At 36.9% G+C, this 22,676-nt stretch overlaps 1 protein-coding gene across 10 annotated transcripts in view; it reads left to right on the top strand.

The window, feature by feature from the left end:
- The window catches only part of EMSY (EMSY transcriptional repressor, BRCA2 interacting), a 91,573-nt gene that overhangs the window by 65,052 nt on the left and 3,845 nt on the right, over positions 1 to 22,676 (top strand). For 4 of the 10 annotated variants that reach the window (XM_026010441.2, XM_026010442.2, XM_072725955.1 and 1 more), the window contains 9 exons: positions 952 to 1,088; positions 3,457 to 3,630; positions 4,729 to 4,927; positions 11,043 to 11,207; positions 12,894 to 13,049; positions 14,068 to 14,109; positions 16,389 to 16,540; positions 18,422 to 18,985; positions 19,947 to 20,447. In XM_026010441.2, coding sequence (XP_025866226.1) covers positions 952 to 1,088; positions 3,457 to 3,630; positions 4,729 to 4,927; positions 11,043 to 11,207; positions 12,894 to 13,049; positions 14,068 to 14,109; positions 16,389 to 16,540; positions 18,422 to 18,985; positions 19,947 to 20,447 — 2,090 coding nt within the window. Of the gene's footprint in view, positions 1 to 951; positions 1,089 to 3,456; positions 3,631 to 4,728; positions 4,928 to 11,042; positions 11,208 to 12,893; positions 13,050 to 14,067; positions 14,110 to 16,340; positions 16,541 to 18,421; positions 18,986 to 19,946; positions 20,448 to 22,676 lie in introns of all 10 variants that reach the window. The other 6 variants (XM_072725954.1, XM_072725957.1, XM_026010443.2 and 3 more) reach the window with 4 other exon arrangements.

Consider the following 22,676-nt stretch of genomic DNA (forward strand, 5'->3'; position numbering starts at 1 on the left):
AAGGCAAGATTTGCACCAGGATTTCTAATTGTGACAATCAGAAGAATATAGGGTACATGTTTGATAGGTATAAGAGAAGCAGATTGTGGAAGGATGTGGGAAGAGAGTACGATAATATATCTGGATCAGTAGGTAGAGATCTAAATAGATCTTAATTGCTGAAGATATAAACTTATTTATATAAATATATAAATTCGAGTTTTATCCTCAGACTCTTCAGAGAGCTGCAGATTACAAGAGCATGTGTTTAATCTGTGCCTTGGTCTATGAGTAGTTTTTTTAAATCACATAAACCTAAATGGCTTATTTTCCTAAATTTTCTCTCAAGTCTAATGTTACATGAATGTTAATAAGTTATTTACCTTTTTAAAATTTTTTTTTAAAGATTTTATTTATTTATTCATGAGAGACACAGAGAGAAAGAGGCAGAGACCAGGCAGAGGGAGAAGCAGGCTCCATGCAGGGAGCCTGACGTGGAACTCGATCCCGAGTCTCCAGGATCATGCCCTGGGCTGAACGCGGCACTAAACCGCTTAGCCACCGGGGCTGCCCTAATGTCCTTTTTTGAAGAGTTTTCCCATCACACTAGTCTAATAAATACAATACTGGGTTTGGGGAAGCATTTATCATGGAATGTAGATTTAGATTTGTTCCAGTTAACTAGTCCAGAGAGGAATATTGACAGAGATACTGATAGTGATATTTTTAGATTCTGATTTTGGTGTGCAAATTCCAAAAAGATAACTACTTTAAAAGTCAATTCTTAATATTCTCTCATTCTAGGACAACTTCTACTTACTGTTCCCAGCCTTCATTTTCATCCTCATGACAACCTTAATGTCATCTCGGGATGACATTGACTACGTGTATTAATTATGTACAGCATAAATAGAAATAATCAAATATCACTAGTCCTTAACTCAGGCCTCCTTTTCTTCCCCCTTCTCTAAGGAACAACTACCAAAATCACTACAATCCCAATGACTTCCAAGCCCAATGTGATTGTTGTGCAAAAGACTACAGGAAAAGGAACGACCATTCAAGGCCTCCCGGGCAAAAACGTTGTCACAACATTGCTAAATGCTGGAGTAAGTAAGAGCTTGTACTGCAGACTCAGCAAATCCACTGAGGATTTTAAAGACCAGCTATACAAATATTTGCCTAAGGACTTCAGAACCCCACAATGGCCTGTATGGCTTGGTTTACCACTACTGTGATGTAATAACTGTTAAAACACCACCAGCTGATGCCATTTTTCATAGTAATTTCTAAAACATGTTGCTCATAGCAAGGTTGCTTATGACCTTGATGTAGATGCTTAGTTTGGTCCAAATGGAAGAGTCCACTGGCTTAACTACAGGGGGACCTTTTATAGTTTTATAGAAGACAGTTTTATTCCTGCTTCTGGCCAGTAGACACAAGCCCAGTCTGGGCAAAAAGAAATATTTGGGATGAAGAAAATTAATTGACAGGAATTTACTCTCATTTTTACCTCTTTAGGCTTGTAAAAAGAAATAATAACCATTTGTAGTTGTGAAGGCAGTTATGCAGAGGTTGGAGTTAGATAAACTTGGGCTTTGTCTCTTAACATCGTAGTTGTTTGACCTTGGCAATTTTATTCAACTTCTGACATCCTTAATTTCCTCATTTATAAGTTGGGGATGATGATCTTCACCAGTAAATTTGTCCAGTAACTGATAGCTGTTTTGAAAGTGCTTAGAACGGTGCCTGGCACATAGGAAGTCCTCAATAAGTAGTTTTTCTCTTACTGTTACTATTCTTGGTAGTTTAGGCTTGGTAATGTCCCTACTTTGCTAGAAAAGAAAAATGCTATACTTCAATGTAGTAGATCTCTAGTAGCTTCCTAGGTGTCACAATCTATAATGTTGGAATTAGATCTTTTCATCATGTGGGAGAACATAGCCTGAGTTCACTTGGTAAGCCAAAAGTAAAGCCTGGATTAGAATTCAGATTTTGAGAACCCTCTTATAGTCTGGTTTACAATTTCATAGAATTTGATATGTAAAAAGGGATGCCATGCACCCGAAGTCCTGTGGTCACATACATTGAAGGGTCATGTGTGAATTCTAGCCTCCAGGTATATCTAATAGCAACAGTTTAACACAGGAAATGGTAGTAAAACAAGCAGATTAGAGCGTAAGACTACACATATACATATATATGCCTGTACTCAACAGCTTGCTTACCTGGGCATGTTTACATGCATGCAACAGAAGAGCTTCTTCAAAAAATAGCCTGCTAGTTGGTTTTGATAGGCTTTGAATGGGTCATTATAGTTGGACAGGGCCCATGAAGCTATTTGATAGAGAGGCATGCCCACTTGCAAACTAGTGACTCTTGGCAAATGAATTAGAGCTCCTTCCAAAGCTGCTACTGTGAAGAGTGTGTTTGTATTAAAATAAGTAATAACATGATTGACAGACACTTCAAATCTCCCTTAGATAATCTCCCTTAAAGCAGATTTTTGTTATCCTATTTAGCTCTAAATTCATAGAGCTCACCAGGGTATTTTGTTTTTACTGTCTGCTAAGTTTAGATGGCCATACATTTAGATGATGATGACTAAAAGTTAAAAATTAATAAGGTGAAAATTTTTCTTTTCAGTTTTACAGATTTTAACTTTTAAAAATTAATAATTTAGTAAAATCACTGTCCTTGAATTTAAGTAAGCTCAAGTATTGGCTCCATGAATAACCAGAAGGTGGTACTTAGGAATAAAGCAGACAGAAGTATAAAAAAATGGTGAAAAGTTAATGAGCTTAAGCTATCTAGCTAATAAACTAAAGTGATATTAGTAATATACTAATAATAAAATGTGGGAAATGCCCTAGGTTTGTTTTTTTGTGTCTTCCCATATAGCCTCAGAATGTTAGTAACTACTGATTTCATCTCTTGCCTATGCTTTTTTACATAGACATTCTGCTGTGTGTCTTTATAATTTCATATTTGAAGAGCTTAGTTTGTTTCTATGCATTTAGCTATCTGTATGATGCACAGTAATTTTTCTTTTACATAAATGTCTATTTTGGGTAAATTAGAAAATAAAGGTAATGTTAGAGGAGACATATAATCCCAACTCTTAGAGATAGCTATTGTTAGCATTTTATTATGTATTTTATAATTTCCTGACTATTTTCATATGTATTCTGAGTGGGATGTGTGGTGTAAGTATTCTTATGTGAGATAATTTTTAAAATTCACTTGTCAGGAAATAACTAATGCCTCCTTTGGACCGAAAGTTGGGCAGATGACTTTTAGAACTCTCTCAACTAAGTCTAGGATTTTTGATCACCCTGGAAACATTGTACTTTGCTATTTAATTTACAGTCCTTTCCCCATTATCCTAGTAAAACCTTGCTGTGATTTTTCAGTAAAAGGATATTTTTTAGCATTTAAACACATATAAATCTCATATATTCACTGACTTTAATTTAGGGAGAAAAAACTATTCAGACGGTGCCAACAGGAGCAAAGCCAGCTATTATCACTGCTACAAGACCCATCACCAAAATGATTGTAACTCAGCCAAAAGGAATAGGTTCTACAGTTCAACCAGCAGCTAAAATCATCCCGACAAAAATTGTTTATGGACAGCAAGGGAAAACACAGGTATGCTCTAAGATATGGTGATATTTCTTGGCTCTGATTTATTTTATTTTATTTTTTAAAAGATTTTATTTATTCATGAGAGACACAAAGAGAGAGAGAGAGGCAGAGACACAGGCAGAGAGAGAAGTAGGCTCTATGCAGGGAGTCTGATGTGGGACTGGATCCCGGGTTACCAGGATCACACCCTGGGCTGCAGGTGGCGCTAAACCACTGAGCCACCCAGGCTGCCCTCGATATTGCTTCTAATAATAGTTGTCTAAGTCAGTGTTTCTCTGGCAATTTTGTCAAAGATGACTTAGGTCCCAACCATGTTTACTTTGTGCAGGTATCTCAATTAGGAATTTCATTTGGGGGATCCCTGGGTGGCGCAGTGGTTTAGTGCCTGCCTTTGGCCCAGGGCGCGTTCCTGGAGACCCAGGATCAAATCCCACATCAGGATCCCTGCATGGAGCCTGCTTCTCCCTCTGCCTATGTCTCTGCCTCTCTCTCTCTCTCTCTCTCTCTCTCTCTTTCTGATGACTATCATAAATAAATAAAATTTTTTAAAAAAAAAGAGAGACTTAAAAAAAAAGGAATTTCATTTGGTTGCTAATGAAAAGAAATCTGAAGAAGAGTGGCTTTCACAAATTAGGATTTTATTTTTTATTATGTTAATAATAATATGTTAATTATTTTATTATGTTAGTAAATGTTTAGAGGGAGGAAATTCTGGACTGTTATTGTGGCATTGGGAATCCAGGCTCCTTGTATCTTTCATCCTGCAATCTTTACTGTGTGTCTGTCCTTCTACTGTAGAGACTACAGATTGTAAAATGACTTCTGAGGTCATTATAGGCAAGAAAAAACAGGGGCAGAGCCTTTTGTCAAAATTATGGCTATTGCAGTCTGACATGTACCACTTAAAGTGTTGTATGTGTCTTGACTCTAATTTGTTCATATATCGAATTAGTCTTTGATGAACAATGTAGTACCCAGAGCATAATAAATGTGCAGAATGCTACTTCCCTTGTCAGGAAAATGTTAGTTCATGATGAGAAGTTTAGCATTTTAAAAAGTGCTCTAAAATTTAAACTGGATATATTTATGCTTTTCTTCTAGGTTCTTATTAAACCCAAACCAGTGACATTTCAAGCCACAGTTGTTAGTGAACAAACAAGGCAGCTGGTCACAGAAACATTACAGCAAGCATCTAGAGTGGCAGAAGCTGGTAATTCATCTATTCAAGAGGGAAAAGAAGACCCACAGAGTTATACAGATAGTAGTTCCTCTTCTACAGAGTCCTCCCAAAGTTCCCAAGGTAAGATCCACTTTACTTCTGATTGATGTGTTTACTACTGACATAGTGCCCTAGTTCCAAAATAGTTGAATATAGGAGTTTCAAACAAACATATATGCTTTGATTTGTCAGTTCTTTTGATTTTATTTTCTGATATGTAATTCGTGAACTTAAGTTTTGTTTTTGGTAAGACTTTACCATTCTTTCTGGCATGGCATATGCTCATCAAATAATTGGTAAGCTTTAGATGCTGATTTTGACAGGTAGGTGTTAACAGACTTGAAGAGTGCTGTGATTCTTCTTGTTTCCTTTTGAGTAAGTAGGAGAAGTATGCAAGAAAGTGATTGTATCTTTTGAATGGTTACTGTTGAACCTTGAGAAAGAATCAGGGTGGCCAGAGGTGGGCCATACATGGGCTGTAAGTAGAATGACTATACATTGCAGTTTGCAGAGGACGACAAGTCCTGGTTTATATCTGTTCTAGCATAATTATTAATAACATTCCTCTTCACTCTCAAAGGTATCCCAATTTAGATTATATTGTATGGTTGTCCTAATTATAAGGAAGGAGCTATGAAGCCGGACTCCATAAAGAAAAGCTCTTTTTCTTCCATGCTGTTTTAATTATGTTCACCTAGGAAGTCTATTGAAATAAATTATTAATCGTAAGCTTTGAGACCTACAAATCTCGTACTCCTGTCTATCAATTACCTTGACCATACTTATTGTCACATGGTAGGTATATTTATTCCTATGCTTGCTTATATGCTCCGATGCATCTAATAAGCAAAGCTGTTTATCTCCCCTGATCATTCCTCACTGATTCCATCCTCTCTCCTCACATTCCCATTATTCTCTCTAGAGTACATTCTGAACACCTTCACTTTTCTAATGCCGATTCTTCATCTTGTGCACTTTTATTATATTAATTGTTTAGCGGAGTCTTCCCAGATTAGTGGGAAGTTCAGATTGCTTACATGGTTCAAATTGCTGATTATTCCATTAATTCAATTTGGTAGTTATTTGTTAGTTTATACAATGTACTAAGGATTATGCTAGGCCCTGTAAATGTTGAATAAAATACAGTTCTTGTTAAAATCTAGAATAGAGAATTAAAAAATAAGCGTACATCTTCAGTATGAGTATAATAAGTTTATTAGTAATGAAGAAAAATGCCAAAGGCTAGAAATTCCCACTCCAGTGAGGAGAGTTATGATAAGAAAGCTTTTCATGAAAGAGATAGCATTTGAAGTGGTCTTTGAAAACTCATCAATTAAAACTAAATAAAAATGTTGATTTTAACAAACAATATGACACTCATTTTAGAGAGTGGATAGTTTTCTTCAGTATAGTATCAGTGATAGTAATATTTTTGGATCAATTTGCTGAGAAGATTCAGTTTATCATTCTGTATTGATTATGAATCCGTCTTTGTACTAGTTACAGTGAAGTGATGCTGATTCTCTATTTCATTTGAGCTTTATTTATTAATGATTTGTTATTTAAAGATTCCATTCTTCAACACGTTAGCTGCATTTTCCTCTTATTTTTATAAGTTTCTGGTTCCTTGAATAATACACACTCATTTTTTTTCTCTTGAGATATATTTTTATAGAGAACAGGTAAACAACTCAGCTTATGAGTTTATGCTAAAAGAGGTAGATGTTCTTATATCCACCATCTGGGGTTATCTTTTAAAATTGCTAGTCTTTTCCTAAGGGAGCTATAAGCCAATCTTACTTCCCAAACATGCCATTTCATTAGGCGGTCTTAGGTTTTCATTCTAAGAATGGGACAAAAGTGTGGCTATTTTCGGAAGTGATTGAGTTTAAGGTTTTCTCCTTTTCAATCTGTTATTATACATGGCTTCATCTATTTTTATTTATCTTGTATCATTACATATTTCTTTTAAAAATATTCTGTAATATGGAAAAATTCAACAATTCAGAATAGGTATATCTAGATTATAAAGCCAGTTTTTATAATCTGCATCTCCCACCCCATATCTTGGTATACCTCCTTATTACATTCTCACAAAGACTGGGAATATATATGCTATGATTTAAAGAGAAAATGATAAGATTTTGGTCAGTTTAAGATCATGCTGGTTTCTGAAGTAAATGAGGGTCATACCTATAGGGAATGTAAACTCTACATAGCTCATTTCTCCTTTATATTGCCTCTGTAGTTTTTGCCCCTCCCCTATCTTTAGTAACTTTTTCTTGTAATGTAATTTCAAACTTACAAAAAAACTTAAAAGAGGAATTAAAAATAACCCCTGTGATTTTTTTTAAGATTTTATTTTATTTTTTTATAAGATTTTGTTTATTTATTCATGAGAGACACACAGAGAGAGAGAGAGAGAGAGGCAGAGACATAGGCAGAGGCAGAGGGAGAAGCAGGCTCTATGCAGGTAGCCCAGTGTGGGACCCGATCCCTGGTCTCCAGGATCACATCCTGGACTGAAGGCAGGTGCTTAACCTCTGAGCCACCCAGGCGTCCCTAAGATTTTATTTTTAAGTAATCTCTATGCCCAACATGGGGCTCAGACTCACAACCCTGAGATCAAGAGTCAGACGCTCCAGAGCCAGTGCCCCTTCGATCTTTAAAAAAGAGAAATATTACAGATTTCTTTATTTATATTTTGTTTCCAGAAAGTTAAGGTGGATTAGATAGAATACATGATTATGTGAAGTGAAATGGACAAGAGCAAGGAGATAAAACCAAGGGTAGGGATTTAAAATGGAACAAGAAATGAGGCAAATACAAAAATGCATCCTAAAAAGACTTTAGGAGGCTACAAATTGGTTTTTAGAATGATTTTTCCAGAAGCTTTATGATCTTGGGAGATCATGGTGAGGGTGGGCAATAAATCCAGGTTAAGCAAAACATACTTACTACAGAACTTTTCAGAGCTATTATGTGTTAATGCATACTGTGAAAGTTGAAGAGTGGAATATATAATGTAAAGTGCTCCCCAACTTTTTTGACCATAGAATCCTTCTTTTGCAGAACATCTTGAGGAACCAATGTTTTCTGAAACACTTTGAGTGATGCTGTCTAGGCAGTTAAATACCGTATAAGCCTTTGGGCTTTATGATAGTATTTCAGAGGGAAGGTACATACTATATCAAAGAAGAGACATAGACATCTTGGGTTTAGTTTAGAGGGGGTGGTTAAGGTGTATAAGGTATCTGGAAATCATTTTATGTGAGAAAGAGTTGGTAGAAACAAGACATTTATTACGGAGAAGAGAAGCTGAGGATTGGGTTGAGGATGTGGGAGCTGTCAGTTTTCTTGAGGACTGTGATGTGGAAGAGGGAAAAGAGTTGGTTTTTATGCATATGTGGACACAGACTAGAACCATTGGATAAAAGTCACAGGAAGCCCTGTTTACATTCTATATAAGAAAATTTTCTAATTGTCATAACTGCAGAAATGGGAAGAAACTGTCTTAGAAGGTAGTAAGTTCTCTGATCCTGCAGTTCCTGGATTGGTAGGGATATTGTGAAGATTTTAGCATAGAACTGGTAATAGCATTAAATGACTTTTAGAGTCCTGCTAGCTGAGAGGTCTTACTGTTCTATGAAAGTGTGATATAAGCCCTTTATGATAATGTCACAGGAGACATTCTTCATAGAGATACCTGATCTGCCTTTGCATATAATAGTACCATGTGTATTTCTGGTACCTAATATTAGTACATGTCCAGTAAATATTTAAGTGACCAATGGGGAAAGATATATCTGAGGGTCAGCAGGCCACCATCCTTGAGACAGATAGGGAAATCTAGGGGGATAGAGGCATATACTTCATAATCAAATGGTACTATGAGATCAGGCTCCTGATGTCTCGATCTTTGCACTCTGTCCTCAGCATCAGAGTTAATAAGCAATAGATTTAACTAGTCTAAGCATAAGCCAAAGTAAAGAGGAAAATCACTAAAGGATTAATTTTCACATCTAGGTTCATACTCTCATTTTTTGTCATAGCTGTTGGGGTTGCTGTGGTGATAACTGTGTGATCATCAGCTACTCGCTGAGTATAGGCAAAAAGAGTGAAGAATCTCTCCAGTCCCTACAGTATAATGTTCTTTGGGCTGATGTCTCTGATAGGTGCTCCCATTTGGAAATTTGTTTTCCTTTGTTAGTCTCTTTCTACCTTATCTCTCTGCAAATGCAATCCTTGCCTTTTCTGGATATTCAATGACTGTTATAGAATTGGGTTGCAGTCATCCTTTGCCTGTGGGTCCTCTCACCTACCTAATGGGGTACTTATATCACCATGAGAATTTCTTTCTTTTTTTATTTAAAGATTTTGTTTATTCATGAGAGAGAGAGAGAGAGAGGCAGAGACACAGGCAGAGGAAGAAGCAGGCTCCATGCAAGGATCCCAATGTGGGACTCCATCTTGGGACTCTGGGGTCATGCCCTGAGCCAAAGGCAGGCGCTCAACTGCTGAGCCACCCACGTGTCCCACCATGAGAATTTCTTAAATGTGAGAACTTAGGTTTTATAAAAAGAATGATTTCCTAATAAAATTAGTTCTCTTAAGTGTAAGTTCTGTTCGTCTACTTATGAATGAAGAAAAACTGTAATATGCCTCACATGACATTTGATATTACAGGGTAGTGTCCCACAGTCTTCTAGACTTTGTGGAGAAGTTTAATGGAAATTATACATCCCTGGTGTGGCATATATTCTATTGGGTGTTTGGGGAATGGGGAATACAGTTTATTAATGGTAATTAAAAATTCCAGATCTATTGTATATTGATTTTCTTTTCTTTAGGAAGGCTGGTTTATTTTTGTTTTTGTTTTAAGAGTCATTTTGCCTGCTCCAACTTTTTTTGGACAACTTTGTGGTTTTCAAAAGTATAAGGTTCAAAGAAGGGTGAATTTATGTTGAATATATTCTTGTTTTGGGGGGGCTACAGGAATTCTTTTCATTCTTCTGTAATGCTCTCACTGACTAATCCAAATCAAAGCAGTCTTTCTATATATTTGTCTTGTTGTTGCACTAGTCATTTGATTTTACTTAGGAATACAAAGCTATTTGTATGTTTATTTTATGTCTCCTCCATTGTAATTTAAACTTCGGAGTGGGGATTGTGCTTTCATATCTGACATAATTTTTGTCCTGTGTGGTATTCTGCAAAGGAGTTTAGGAATTTAACAATCATCTAATCCAACCTGCTTTTTCTGTAGAAGGAAAACTCAGTAATTTGTTGCTTGATTTGATGCATATTTAGTATTTATATGCCTCCTTTTATAGCATAAATATAATAAGCCTTGAGTTAGGGCTATGATTTATTTCAGAACTAACAAAAAGTCTCAGAATCAAGAACTTTTAGGCTACAACAACAATAACATTTCTACTGTCCTTCATAGTTTATGGAGCTCTTTTACATATATTATTTCATTATATCCTCAGAAATCCTGTGAGGCAGAGTTAATTTTATCATTGTCATTTTAGAAATATTGGCACTAAAACCCAGAGACTCAAATTGCAAGTAATTGATGGAGCTGTGGCTGTCACCTAAGATTTCGAACTCCAAATGTTATACTTGTCCTATTGTATCAGCTTGCTTCTAGGTCATCTGCTCATTCTTGTTGGTGGTGGGCAGGATTTCTTTTCAGTAATGCAGCCATCAATAAGTGTTGACTGGATGCTCAGGTTGTAATACAGAACACATTTTCAGGTGCATTGGGGAAAATAAGACTCCTACAGCATTTTGTTCTTAACTATACACAAACATGCATCTACTTACACAAGTGCACACCTATTTATTATAGTAATTATCACATTGAATTGTAATTTGTCTTTTTACATGTCTGTCTCCCCAACCAGATTGTGTGCTTCTTGAGCATCCTCTTATAATTCTGTAAGTTCCTTTATAGTCTCAGTGCCAAATGTAGACTCCTGCAGATAGATGCCTAGTTTGTTGAATCAGTGTATGAGTGAATGAGTAAGTGAATACAGACATATGCCCTCTGGGAGCTTACAGTCTTCTTGGGGAGATAAAGCATGAAGTTTACAGTAAATACAAAGATTAAAAAAAAAAAAAAACAAATTGTTTTTTTTTTAAGAGAAACTTTGTTTATAGGGTTTTTTTTTTTTTAACTAATATAAAACAGATTCCCAGCCTGTAGTTCATGTAATTGCTTCCCGGCGTCAGGATTGGTCAGAACATGAGATTGCAATGGAGACTAGCCCCACCATAATTTATCAGGATGTATCCAGTGAATCACAATCAGCTACTTCAACAATCAAAGCTCTGTTAGAACTCCAACAGACAACAGGTATGAATTCACATGCTCAACTGAATGAAGCATGTTTTCTCTAGAGATGGGTTGTGCTAAAATACTACCACTGTTATATTTTCTTTGTTATTATTTGAGCACATTTCCCCCCTCTGGACTGGTCTATAATCATTGCTGCAGTCTGTCTACTTGTCAGTTGGATAAGATGTGCCCAGGAGTACTGAAGGATAGATTAGTCAGGAAGAAAAAAATGGCAGAGCTCTTTCTTTTCTTGTCTCCTGCTTAAAATGGAAATCCTATAGCTTTTTGTCACAAGAAGGGAGTAGTTTCCATCATTTCTAAGCACAAGGATGTAGTATAGCTGCCAGTTCTATGTAAGAGAAGTAGAAGGTAGATTGAAAGGCCCCTACCATCCTCCTTGATATTGGTGGGGCAGTTTTGTGGACATAACACCATTAATGGCCCTTGCTAGCACTTTAATTTGTTTTATCTTTATATTTCATTGTATAATTTAACCAGTTGAGCTTCCATGCAAAGCCATCCTCATTTAACAAGATCCTATCAGTATTTCTGGTTACTAATAAATATCTTCAGGAAACTAGGCAAAACCTGTGTAACTTTCTTGTTACAGTAAGTCAGAGATTGTTAGGTTATTTAAGGGACCTTAGCAATGATCTCATCCAACCCTTTCATTTTATGCATAAATAAACTGAGATCCAGAGAGGTTACCTAATTGGCTAGTGGCAGAGTGAGACTCCATATCTTTTGATTCCTAATTCAGTGTCCTCTCTACTTGTGGGATGACTATGGTATTATTTTGGTTTTGTTTTGCTTTCTTTGTTTAAATGATTAGTCTGATTTTATCACATTATACGCTTTGGGGGAATGATCTGCATGATCATTCAGTAGACTTAATTACTGGTAACTATGTATTGTAACATCCACTTTACACTAGCCAAAGAATACTGGCATTTAATATCTTTGGATAATCTTTATATTGGTGTTATTTTTGGCCTTCGGCACTTCCTTAGCTCCTTGTCTTTGACATACTGAGCCATTTCCATTAATGTCTTATAGAAGGTAGAAACTGAATGAGTAGCTATTATAGAAAGTGATGAGAGAAGTAAATTTCATCCATGGAATCCATTCTTGTTTCCAGACCATTCCATAAAACATTTTTATAGGAATAGAGGTCATTTTTTTCTAACACTGAAAATTTTTATTCTTTAAGAGTTGTTGAAGACTTGGTAGCATTTCTTTGGAGATTATCTTGAATTTTTAATAGATCAAATTAAACTGGTCATTGTATTGTGCTATTCTGGGTAGGTATGCCCTAGAGCAAATCATGGTGTACACTGCTTATTCACCCTTTGTTTTCAGGTTGGTGAACTCAAGAATACCAGGGACTACCTTCAAGAAGGCTAAAGGAAATGTTCTAAGAGGAGTGTGTACAAGGGAAACAGATTGTTTGGCCTAGTCATAGTAGGGGGAGTAATTTTAGTCTGATTGCATGAGTCCTTCTTGCTAGGCTGCTAGGTATGGTTGCACAAGTTGTGTACCCTACAACCATACATAGCAGTCTGCTTTTTTCTTTTCAATTCACTGTCTCCTTAGTCACTGCCAGTGTGGCACCCCAGAGGTCTGGCTCATTATTCCCATGGACAACTCTGGTTTTGATACTTGTTTGTAATAAAAGTTAACTTTTCCCCTGACTTTTTTATGCAGTAAAGGAAAAATTGGAATCTAAACCAAGACAACCCACTATTGACTTGAGTCAAATGGCAGTGCCTATTCAGATGACCCAGGAAAAGAGACATTCTCCTGAGAGTCCATCCATTGCTGTGGTAGAGTCAGAACTAGTTGCTGAATACATCACTACTGGTAGGTGTCCTTTTAAAAAGTAGTATTAAGGTAGGAGAGCTACGTTTTTGGATTTGTTGGGATGATTATTTGGGGGAGAATATAGTTTTTATATTTGTAAATCTTTTCCAGTTTGCTCTGAGAGCAAATTCACGTTGTCCTTGGGACTTATACCCTGTCTTTAATGACAAGGGGGAAAAAAAATAAATGAGTTGTTGCAAACTGCAAGTAATAAAAAATTGCAAGTTGGCCATAAATGATGTCTGTGAATATAGAGTGACAGTTGTAGAGAATAAATATTTTGATGCATCGAATTTTTTTTAGTTTTAGGGGAGGGGAGGTGGGTCAAGGGAGAAGGTAGGTATAAAACCCAATACCTTTTTTAATGCAAAGAAAAAAAATGTGGAAAACTTGAAATCTATGTAAATACTTAGGAGTTCTGGTGGAAAGCAAATTATTTGTTTAAAATGGCCTGGCAGCGAAACTTTAATGAGATTTTGGATGGCATAGATAGAAAAGTGGAGCAGGAAGGATAATATTCTTTCTCTCATATTCTGATGAGACCACACCTGGAATACTGCTTTCCGGCATGGACACTGCATTACCTTGAGATTTGAAATAGTTCAGAGGATAGTAATGTGAGTTAATATTAGTATTAATGTGGGTTAGGAGAGATGACTTACTTAAGAGGCAGTATGTCAAGAACACCTGTTTTAAGTTTTCTTAAGCAGTGATTAAAAGAGAACATAAAATTACATATATTTAAAGGATATAAATACCAAAGCAGAAAAGGAAGTATTTGGTATCATTTTAGGAAATATTTTAGATTAATGGGTTAAAATTGCCAGAAGGGAAAATCCAGTTAAAGACTATGGAAAACCATGTAGTATCTTTCTTTAGAGATAGTTAGCAGAAAGCTAAATAAAGCAGAGAGCAGTATATTGGGGAAATCAGTATTAACCTCTGGGGATAGACTACATTATCAAATGGTAAATAGAGGAAAAGACCTATGATTTCTTCCCTTACTTATCCTTTTCAGAGCGGACTGATGAGGGGACAGAGGTTGCTTTTCCCCTTCTAGGTAAGTGGTGTGCATCCATTTGTAGTATAACTGAAGGTAAAATATTGTTGTTTTGGGGGGAACCACTTAAATGGATGCGCTCTACTCTGATCTGGTAGAGGAAAGGTAAGCTCCAGTCAGTGAAAAGGAGACTCCTTTTGCAAGATAGTGGGATTCTTTCTCAGAAATAAGCAGTTTGACATTGGAAAAAATAAGAACTGTTAAAGAAATAAGTGACTTTTATGCTGTTAATAATGGCCCAGTTGAGGTCACTTCAACTGTTTTCTAAATATTCACTCTGTGACCTCCTTCCATAATCTCCTCCCCATCATATCCTCAGCCACATTAAGCATTTTCTTTGACTTCAGACCCAGCTTTCTGGCCCTGATCTCTTGTATTATCCTGCAGTAGATGTTAGTTTTCTCTGACTTTCCTGCACACTGGGTAATTACTAAGAAGAGATTTATAGTATCTTGAATGAGGATTATTCTTAAATGATTTTAGTTGATTTTCTATTAAATCCATTTCTTAATAAAAAGTTTAATGTCCTAATTATGAAAATTAGTAGGGCAGCAGAAATGTTCCATATAATCTGATAATTTCACGAAAAATTATCTTTATTGTTTATTTTTCAAATATTCATTTCTGATGATGCTTCTGTCAGTAAAAAAACTTCATTAATTTGCTTGTTTAATTTTAATATTAGTATGATTTGTTTTTTCTCCTACTCAGTCACCTTATAAATTATTTCAGTAGTTTTAATATAAACACTGACTCCCTTTTTTTCAGTTTGGTTGAACACATATGAAAGATTTCATTTAACTCTTATTTAAAATATGCATATAAAACATACTATGAAATGCAGTCTGCAGTAAATTTATACCAGTGATATTGCCTATAGATTATAGGCAGTGTCTTATATCACATGTAGGCATATGTAAAAGAACAATAGAAAAACTGTGTGAATATAGACAGGATGAGTTATAAAAATAAATAAAGCTTATTTATATTTCACTGGATAGTTGTAGGTCTGTACTTATAATACCTAAGTGGTACTCTGACATTGATTTCTGTAGTGATCATCTTATCCATGGACATTTCACTATGATTTTTCTGAATATGGAACTACTTGAAATTGAATCAAAATATTTGAGCATTAGAATCATGAATTATTAAGATAATTTTTATATTCTCGAAATCCTTAGCTAATTTTACAGAGTAGTTTTACTCTGTTCTTGATTCAGTAAGCTCGTTTCCCAGTAACCATAAGCATTTTTAAGACTGTAGAATAAGAAGTGGTGAGTGTTTTACTGTTTAAAAAGTTGAAGTTGAGGCTGGTAAAAGAGACTTTGGCATCAATGTAGATGTATAATTTTACATATATGCATCAATATAAATATCTAGTGCATTCCTTTGGACTTTTGTAGCAAAAGAATAAGAAATTGGGGTGGTTTTCATATTTCACTATATTCTTACCCATTTATGTCAGATGAGCTAAATTTCTGATTTTTCTGTTCTTTTGTTTACTTTATAAGAGTTAGCAATTTAAAGACCATTTTCAGTCTGTTACTTCATTTGATCCTCTTCTAAAAAAAATTTTTTTATTATCTCATTTAAAAAAAATCAAGCAAACAAAAATAAAACCTCCCAGTTTAGAGACTAATAGAATTTAAATGACCTCTTTAAATTCCCCTAACTGGTTGGTGGCAGAGTGGGACAAAATCCAGGTATAACTCTTGATCCAAAAAAAAAAAAAAAAAAAAAACCCCAAAAAACTCTTGATCCAGTTTTTTGTGCAGTATCATCTTGACCTCTTACATCTTTAGGAGCTATAAGGCTGCAAGACAGTGTCACTTCATGTAAAAGAATGAATGCTTCTGGGTTTTGTATTGCATTTGGAACTGGAACCAATAAATTAAAGTATTATCTTAGTATCCTTAAAGATTTTAGTCTGGGATTTGATTACTGAAATTCGTTATTGTTTTGTTACCTTAATGGGGTAAAGGTCATTGAAGAAATTAAGCACCATTTCATGGTGCTTCCACATTTCTCATCTCATCCTTATAATAGCTCTGTTATTCCCGTTTTACAGATGAGAATACAGAGTCTCAGAGAAGATAAGTGACTTTCTCAGAGTCACACAGCTTATAGATGGGCAGACTCTGGTCTTCTGCCTCCTAGTTCACAGTACCACATTTTCTCTCTGTGATGCAATCTCACAGACATTTGTTTAAAATGACTACTGGTTACAGATGCTGTGGTGATTTCTGGAGAAATATCATCACCTCCTCTATTTTCAGTCAGCCATCGCTCCCAGCCCCAACAGCCCTCCCAGCCCCAGCGGACCCTGCTCCAGCATGTGGCTCAGTCACAGACTGCAACACAGACTTCAGTGGTGGTGAAGTCCATCCCGGCATCTTCCCCTGGAGCAATCACCCACATTATGCAGCAGGTTGTATCTCTTCTTTTTCTCCCTACCTTCTGTAACTGCTTCCTTCTCTAAATAAGATTTAGTTTCATCTAAGAGAGGAAATAACTGAATTGAAGAGCTGTTTATGTAGTTCTTTCATATGTGAGGACTGAGTAGAGGAAATGAATTGAGAGTCTTAACACTAAAAAGTAATTAAGAAACAGTATTCTTGGATCTTCTGTAAACTTGGAACATTTCAAAAGGATGGGGCTATCTAGATCAATCTATGACTTCAGAATTGGTCACTGTTTCTATATATTTTGTTGCTACAGAAGTATTTGTTACTGAGGTGAAATTTTTAAATGAAATAGAAGTTGGCTTGTTAGCTGTTTGTTGCTGGGCTTTTTGCTTTTATAATGCATTCTCATGGGAAATATTATAAGTAGGTATAAATATCTCACTTCTTTTACTATATATGTCCAATTAAGAAGGAAGAGACTCAGTGAGAAAGGAGAATGAGTTAATACAAACCAGAAAATCTGGTACCAGGGGCAATGAGGAAAAGAAAAGAATATGTTGATAAGCTGATTTTTGTGTCAGATACTGTGCTTTGAGCTTTACATTAATTTGTTTAATTCTCCCTATGATCTACAAGGTGGGTATATTATCCCTCTTACAAATGAGGAAACTCATGCACACAGAAGTTAAGTAAATTATTCTGGGTGGCAGAACCAGGATTTAAATCCAAAGCATCCTGCCTCTATACAAAGTGATATCATAGGTGCCAGATGAAAGCATGACTTATCATTAGTTGTCACATAAATCACCATCGTTTGACTGGTAGCAGTTAATCCTGATGGTAAGCAAACTAACCTGAATGGCAATAAAGAAATTGTTGAATTACAAATCTATATGTGCAAGGTCATTATGAGATGAGGAGGGTTTCAGTTGAATCTCCAAGTTTTAAAGTTTAGAATGAGGGAATATCATGACAAGGAAGCGGGAAGGATGGGGTTGGGGTTTATTTTATGTCACTGAGGGAAGCTAGGTAGCCAGAGGTTTAGCTAGGAATTCTATCTCAGCTTGGATGCTGGTAGGTCCTGAGATTGAGCTTTCTCAAGACACCCAGAGAAGTCAAACAGGCTGGCCCTAACCATGTCACTCAAGATCGATGCCTCCTCCCAACACTGGAACAGTCTCCCTTCCCAGGGACAGGAGTGTTCTTGTACCCTCCCCTAGTCTCCTTCCCTCCTGGCAGCCGAGTCTCTGGGATACTGTTGCACAGTGGGCCCAGAATTATGATCAAACGGGCGAGGAAAACTAGTGCAGAGGGTTGTTCACACAGGCCTTGGTGAAGCCTGATAATCATTTCCACTCTAGTAGAGAGGCCCTCTGTGGGGATCCGGATCAGTTTATCCCTCAGATACCAGCTCTTCCCTTCTGGGCAGCATTGGACATAGACATGGCCAGAGTGGCCTTCTCTGAACATTGGCTTTTCCCTGGACACCTCATTCCTGGGTTGCAGCATTCTTTTCTTTGGACAGGTGAACATCTCTGATGACCAGGTGAGAGAGCTGTGTCCTGAGCCAGAGAGCCTAGCCTCTTCTTTTCCTGTGTTGGGCTGTGCTTGCAGGGCAGCCTTATTCCTCCTACCTATAAATTCTGGGCCCTCTAGGACTTTTCTTATAGCAGTGAGTAGATTAGTTTTTCTAGTACTTAATCTCCAAGAATTGAAATTATAAGAGTCTCAATCTAAGGGACCCTTTAGATTTAGAAAACTTGAGATTTCTTGGTCTTTTTAGTCTCTTCCTTCTGAAAAATTTTGAATAAATCTCATAACCAGGTCTTTTCCAGTTTGAGGAAAATGTAGCAATGTAGGTGTTTTTTCTTATTTCATTCTTACTTTGTGCCTTTTTTACTTAGGCATTAAGCAGTCACACTGCTTTTACCAAACACAGCGAGGAACTTGGAACTGAGGAGGGCGAGGTTGAAGAGATGGACACTTTAGACCCTCAGACAGGTCTGTTTTACCGATCTGCCCTGACTCAGTCACAGTCAGCTAAGCAGCAGAAACTTAGCCAGCCCCAGCTGGAACAGACTCAGCTGCAAGTGAAAACTCTGCAGTGCTTCCAGACTAAACAGAAGCAGACCATCCACCTGCAGGCAGACCAGCTCCAGCACAAACTCCCGCAAATGCCCCAGCTTTCCATCAGGCATCAAAAACTCACCCCTCTCCAGCAAGAACAAGCACAGCCCAAGCCAGATGTACAGCACACACAGCATCCCATGGTGGCCAAAGACAGGCAGCTTCCTACCTTAATGGCACAGCCCCCGCAAACTGTAGTACAGGTGCTCGCAGTGAAAACCACGCAGCAGCTCCCTAAACTGCAGCAGGCTCCGAACCAACCAAAAATCTACGTGCAACCCCAAACCCCCCAGAGCCAAATGCCGCTCCCAGCCTCATCAGAGAAACAGCCGGCAAGCCAGGTAACGGAATATTGGTAGCATGCAAAGTTAAACTTCTCTGTTCACGGAAAAAATGAGAACATCACGACCTGATCGTGATTAGCAGTGCTTTCTCCTGGCAAGAGGAAACTCAAAAGCCTCATTTATTCTGGTATTACTTTACCCCATCAGAAGGTGTCATTAGGGAAGAAATGCACGCATTAACATAGGAAGAAAAAAAAAAAAGCATAGCACTCAGAACTTGATTTTCTAGGCAGTTTTTAACAAAATCACTTCAGCATTATCAGCAGTGCATAGAAGCAAGATCCCTAAGTTATTTGTAATTTTTAGATATAAAATATTTTTTCCATGCTTGTAAACTCTCATATTGTGGCAGTAATGCTAAGTAAATTACAGTCTTTTAAAAAGCTTCATTGAACATCTTCCTTCGTAGTTTACATCATCTAGTTAATAAATTTGCCTTCTAGATTTATCTTCTAGATTGCAGAGGAATTATCTGGATATCCAAAAGAAAAATATTAGGGAAAACCAGTGGCTTTGGAGTGATGTATATGTATGTATGTGTATATTATAAATACATATATAGAGAATATATTTGTATAGATGCATTTTAAAGCAAAAAATTGAAAATCCTTTTTATTTTTAAAAACTGAAGATATGAATAATTTGAGAACGGGTTGAAGGTATACTCTGTGGGGATATACATCCCAAAGGAAAACAAGGCTGCTGTGACTTTTTTTCCCTTTACTGCTACGAACCTTGGCTGGCTAGACAAAGGTTCTTTTTACCCCTCCTTTTTCCCTAGGTTTCTTAAAAATAACCAGATACTTTCCCATCCAGCCCTCTTTTAAAACACCAAGCTTCATTCAGAATGTCTTCCTAGTATACAGCACAAATGTTTCTTTTGCCATATTATCTGGGGTGTTTGATAGATTTTCTCAGAGATGTAGCTGTAACACACACAACCCCAATTTGTTTTCAGGTGGAGCAGCCAATTATAACCCAAGGATCCTCTGTTACAAAGATAACTTTTGAGGGGCGCCAGCCTCCCACAGTTACAAAGATAACTGGTGGCAGTTCTGTGCCTAAGCTGACATCACCAGTTACAAGCATATCTCCCATTCAGGCCTCTGAGAAGACAGCAGTGTCAGACATTTTGAAAATGTCTTTGATGGAAGCTCAGATTGATACAAATGTAGAGCATATGGTAGTGGATCCCCCAAAGAAGGCTCTTGCCACTAGTATGCTCACTGGTGAAGCAGGATCATTACCCTCCGCCCACGTGGTGGTGGCAGGGATGGCGAATTCCACTCCCCAGCAACAGAAATGTAGAGAGTCCTGTTCAAGTCCATCTGCTGTTGGCCCTCCCTTAACGACAAGGAAAATCGATGCACCAGGAGTGCCTACGACAGGCCAGTTCATGCGTATTCAGAATGTAGGCCAAAAGAAAGCTGAAGAGAGCCCAGCAGAAATTATCATCCAGGTAAGAATTGGAAGGAACATGAAACGCATTGGGCATCTTGGGGGTTGTGGGTTTGGCATGATTGGGGATGTCATAGGAAGAGTCAATCCAAGATGACAAAATACAGCAATTATTTTTGAGATGGCATTTGACAGATTTGGTTTACATCTATTACAAATATACACATTTATATTTTCTGGAAGAGAATCTTAGAAAATTGGTGGATGATATCACACAGCACCCCTTAGAGGCAATTAAGGGCCCTGAGCCCAAAAACCAGCTTGATTTATAGATGCAAGACATGCTTGCCAATGTTAACTCAGTAAGTCAACCCAGAAAATCAGCAACTTGTTGGGGTCAAACTCCCTGGTCTTTGCTCAAAAACTCCTGGGATATAACTGGATTATACTTTTATTTCAAGTTAATTTCAGGGACCCTTTCTTTGGAAAAACACAGTTCTTTATCTTGATCCAGATTTATGGTTTTCAGGACACTTTAACCTTAATTAACTACAGTGTCTGGAGAAACATGTTTTAAGAAAATGTTCTAGGGACACCTGGGTGGCTCAGCGGTTGAGCGTCTGCCTTCAGCCCAGGGCGTGATCCTGGAGTCCTGGGATCGAGTCCCACATCAGGCTCCCTGCCTGCCTCTCCCTCTGCCCATGTCTCTGCCTCTCTCTGTGTCTCTCATGAATAAATAAATAAAATCTTAAAAAAAAAGAAAAAAGAAAAAAAAAGAAAATGTTTCTACATAATTTAATTTTATATTTAATTTGGGATTAACCATAAAGCTTTGCTTTTTATTTCAATCATTGTTGAAAAATCTTGTTTATGGTTACTGTCCTGCCTTGGTAAGTACAGGCTAGTGAACATAATGAATTATTCATTGGCAGTAGATCTTCTATGCCTCACATTCCCTTCATTCTAAAACTCATCTGTCATCATGCATAATAATAGATCAAGACTACAGAATTATGGAGTCCAGACCAGCCTTTAGAAGTTGTGTTTTACTTCTCTTTCTCCTTGCGATGTATCGGGTTTTTTTTCTTGACACTTGTCTTTTTTTTTTTTTTTTTTCTTTTTTGGCTAAGCTGATAGATGGCTTGGAACGTTATCAGCTCTTGTTAGCTCTTGTTAGTTAATGGAGAATTTGGATTCATTGAAATGTGGATAATCTAAGATTTACCATAGATTCATTGTTGTGTGACTTGGAAGTTTCTGTGGTAAACTTTCCTTTTACCCTGATGCCAGGCTATGAGAGAATGCAAATTAACCCATATTCATCCAAGTACGATATAAATAAGTGTGGAAAAAATGTTTAAAGGCAAATAAAACTGACCATTGGATTATTAAATGATTTGTTCCTCTCTGTAAAAACAATTGTTAGCAAATTAGGTAATTCTTGACAGAGGGATTTGTGTTTTTTTTTTTACCCCCTAAAGAAGTGGAAAAGGAATGGGTTCCTAGCTTTGCTGTTCACTGTGTGACTTTGGGCAGGGCTGTTTAACCTCACTATGCCTTAGTTTCCTCATCAGTAAAAATGGGAATAAGGAATGCCTACTTTATGTGATTGATGGGAGGATTACACAAAATTGAGATGAAGCACCTAGCACAGTACCTGGCTCTTAATGATTGCCCAATAAATGGTAGCTATTACCATTTTACTAAAATTTTCTGTGGCTCCTGGTGGTTTAAATTGGTAAAATTAAATACCAATAATTTGGGATAACTTATTTGGAAATTATTTTCTGCACTTTATGTACAGGGCTGAAAAGTACTTTGCTTCATATATCAAGGGTAGTATCTAACGAGTAGGCTCTCTACAGAACTCAGAACTAACTTTCAGTGTATACCATATGCTAGGTGGCCATGTCAGAGGGAAGGGCTTTGTGATGGTTAGGAACTGAGCTTTTGTTGTCAGAAACACCCGGATTTAAGTTTCACCTGTACATCTCCTTCCCAGCATTGTGGTTTGGCGCAGCAGAGTTCACCTCTGTATCTCCATTTCATAGGGAATGAAATGCCTCAAAGGGTTGTTTTAAGGATTTTGTGGGAAACTGTATGGAATGCAGTCAGTTAAGTGTTTGACACAGAAGAACACTCAATAAACATAGCTCCTGTTACTATTATCATCATGAATATGTTGTTAGGATATTTTCAGATCTTACTAGTTACGCTTAGCTTTGACTGGAAGTACTTGGAAGTACTGATATAACAGATTCAGTAAAATAGTATGAGGATGAATGAAAGA

Source organism: Vulpes vulpes, chromosome 11, assembly GCF_048418805.1.
Source record: "Vulpes vulpes isolate BD-2025 chromosome 11, VulVul3, whole genome shotgun sequence".
Taxonomy (NCBI): Eukaryota; Metazoa; Chordata; class Mammalia; order Carnivora; family Canidae; genus Vulpes; species Vulpes vulpes.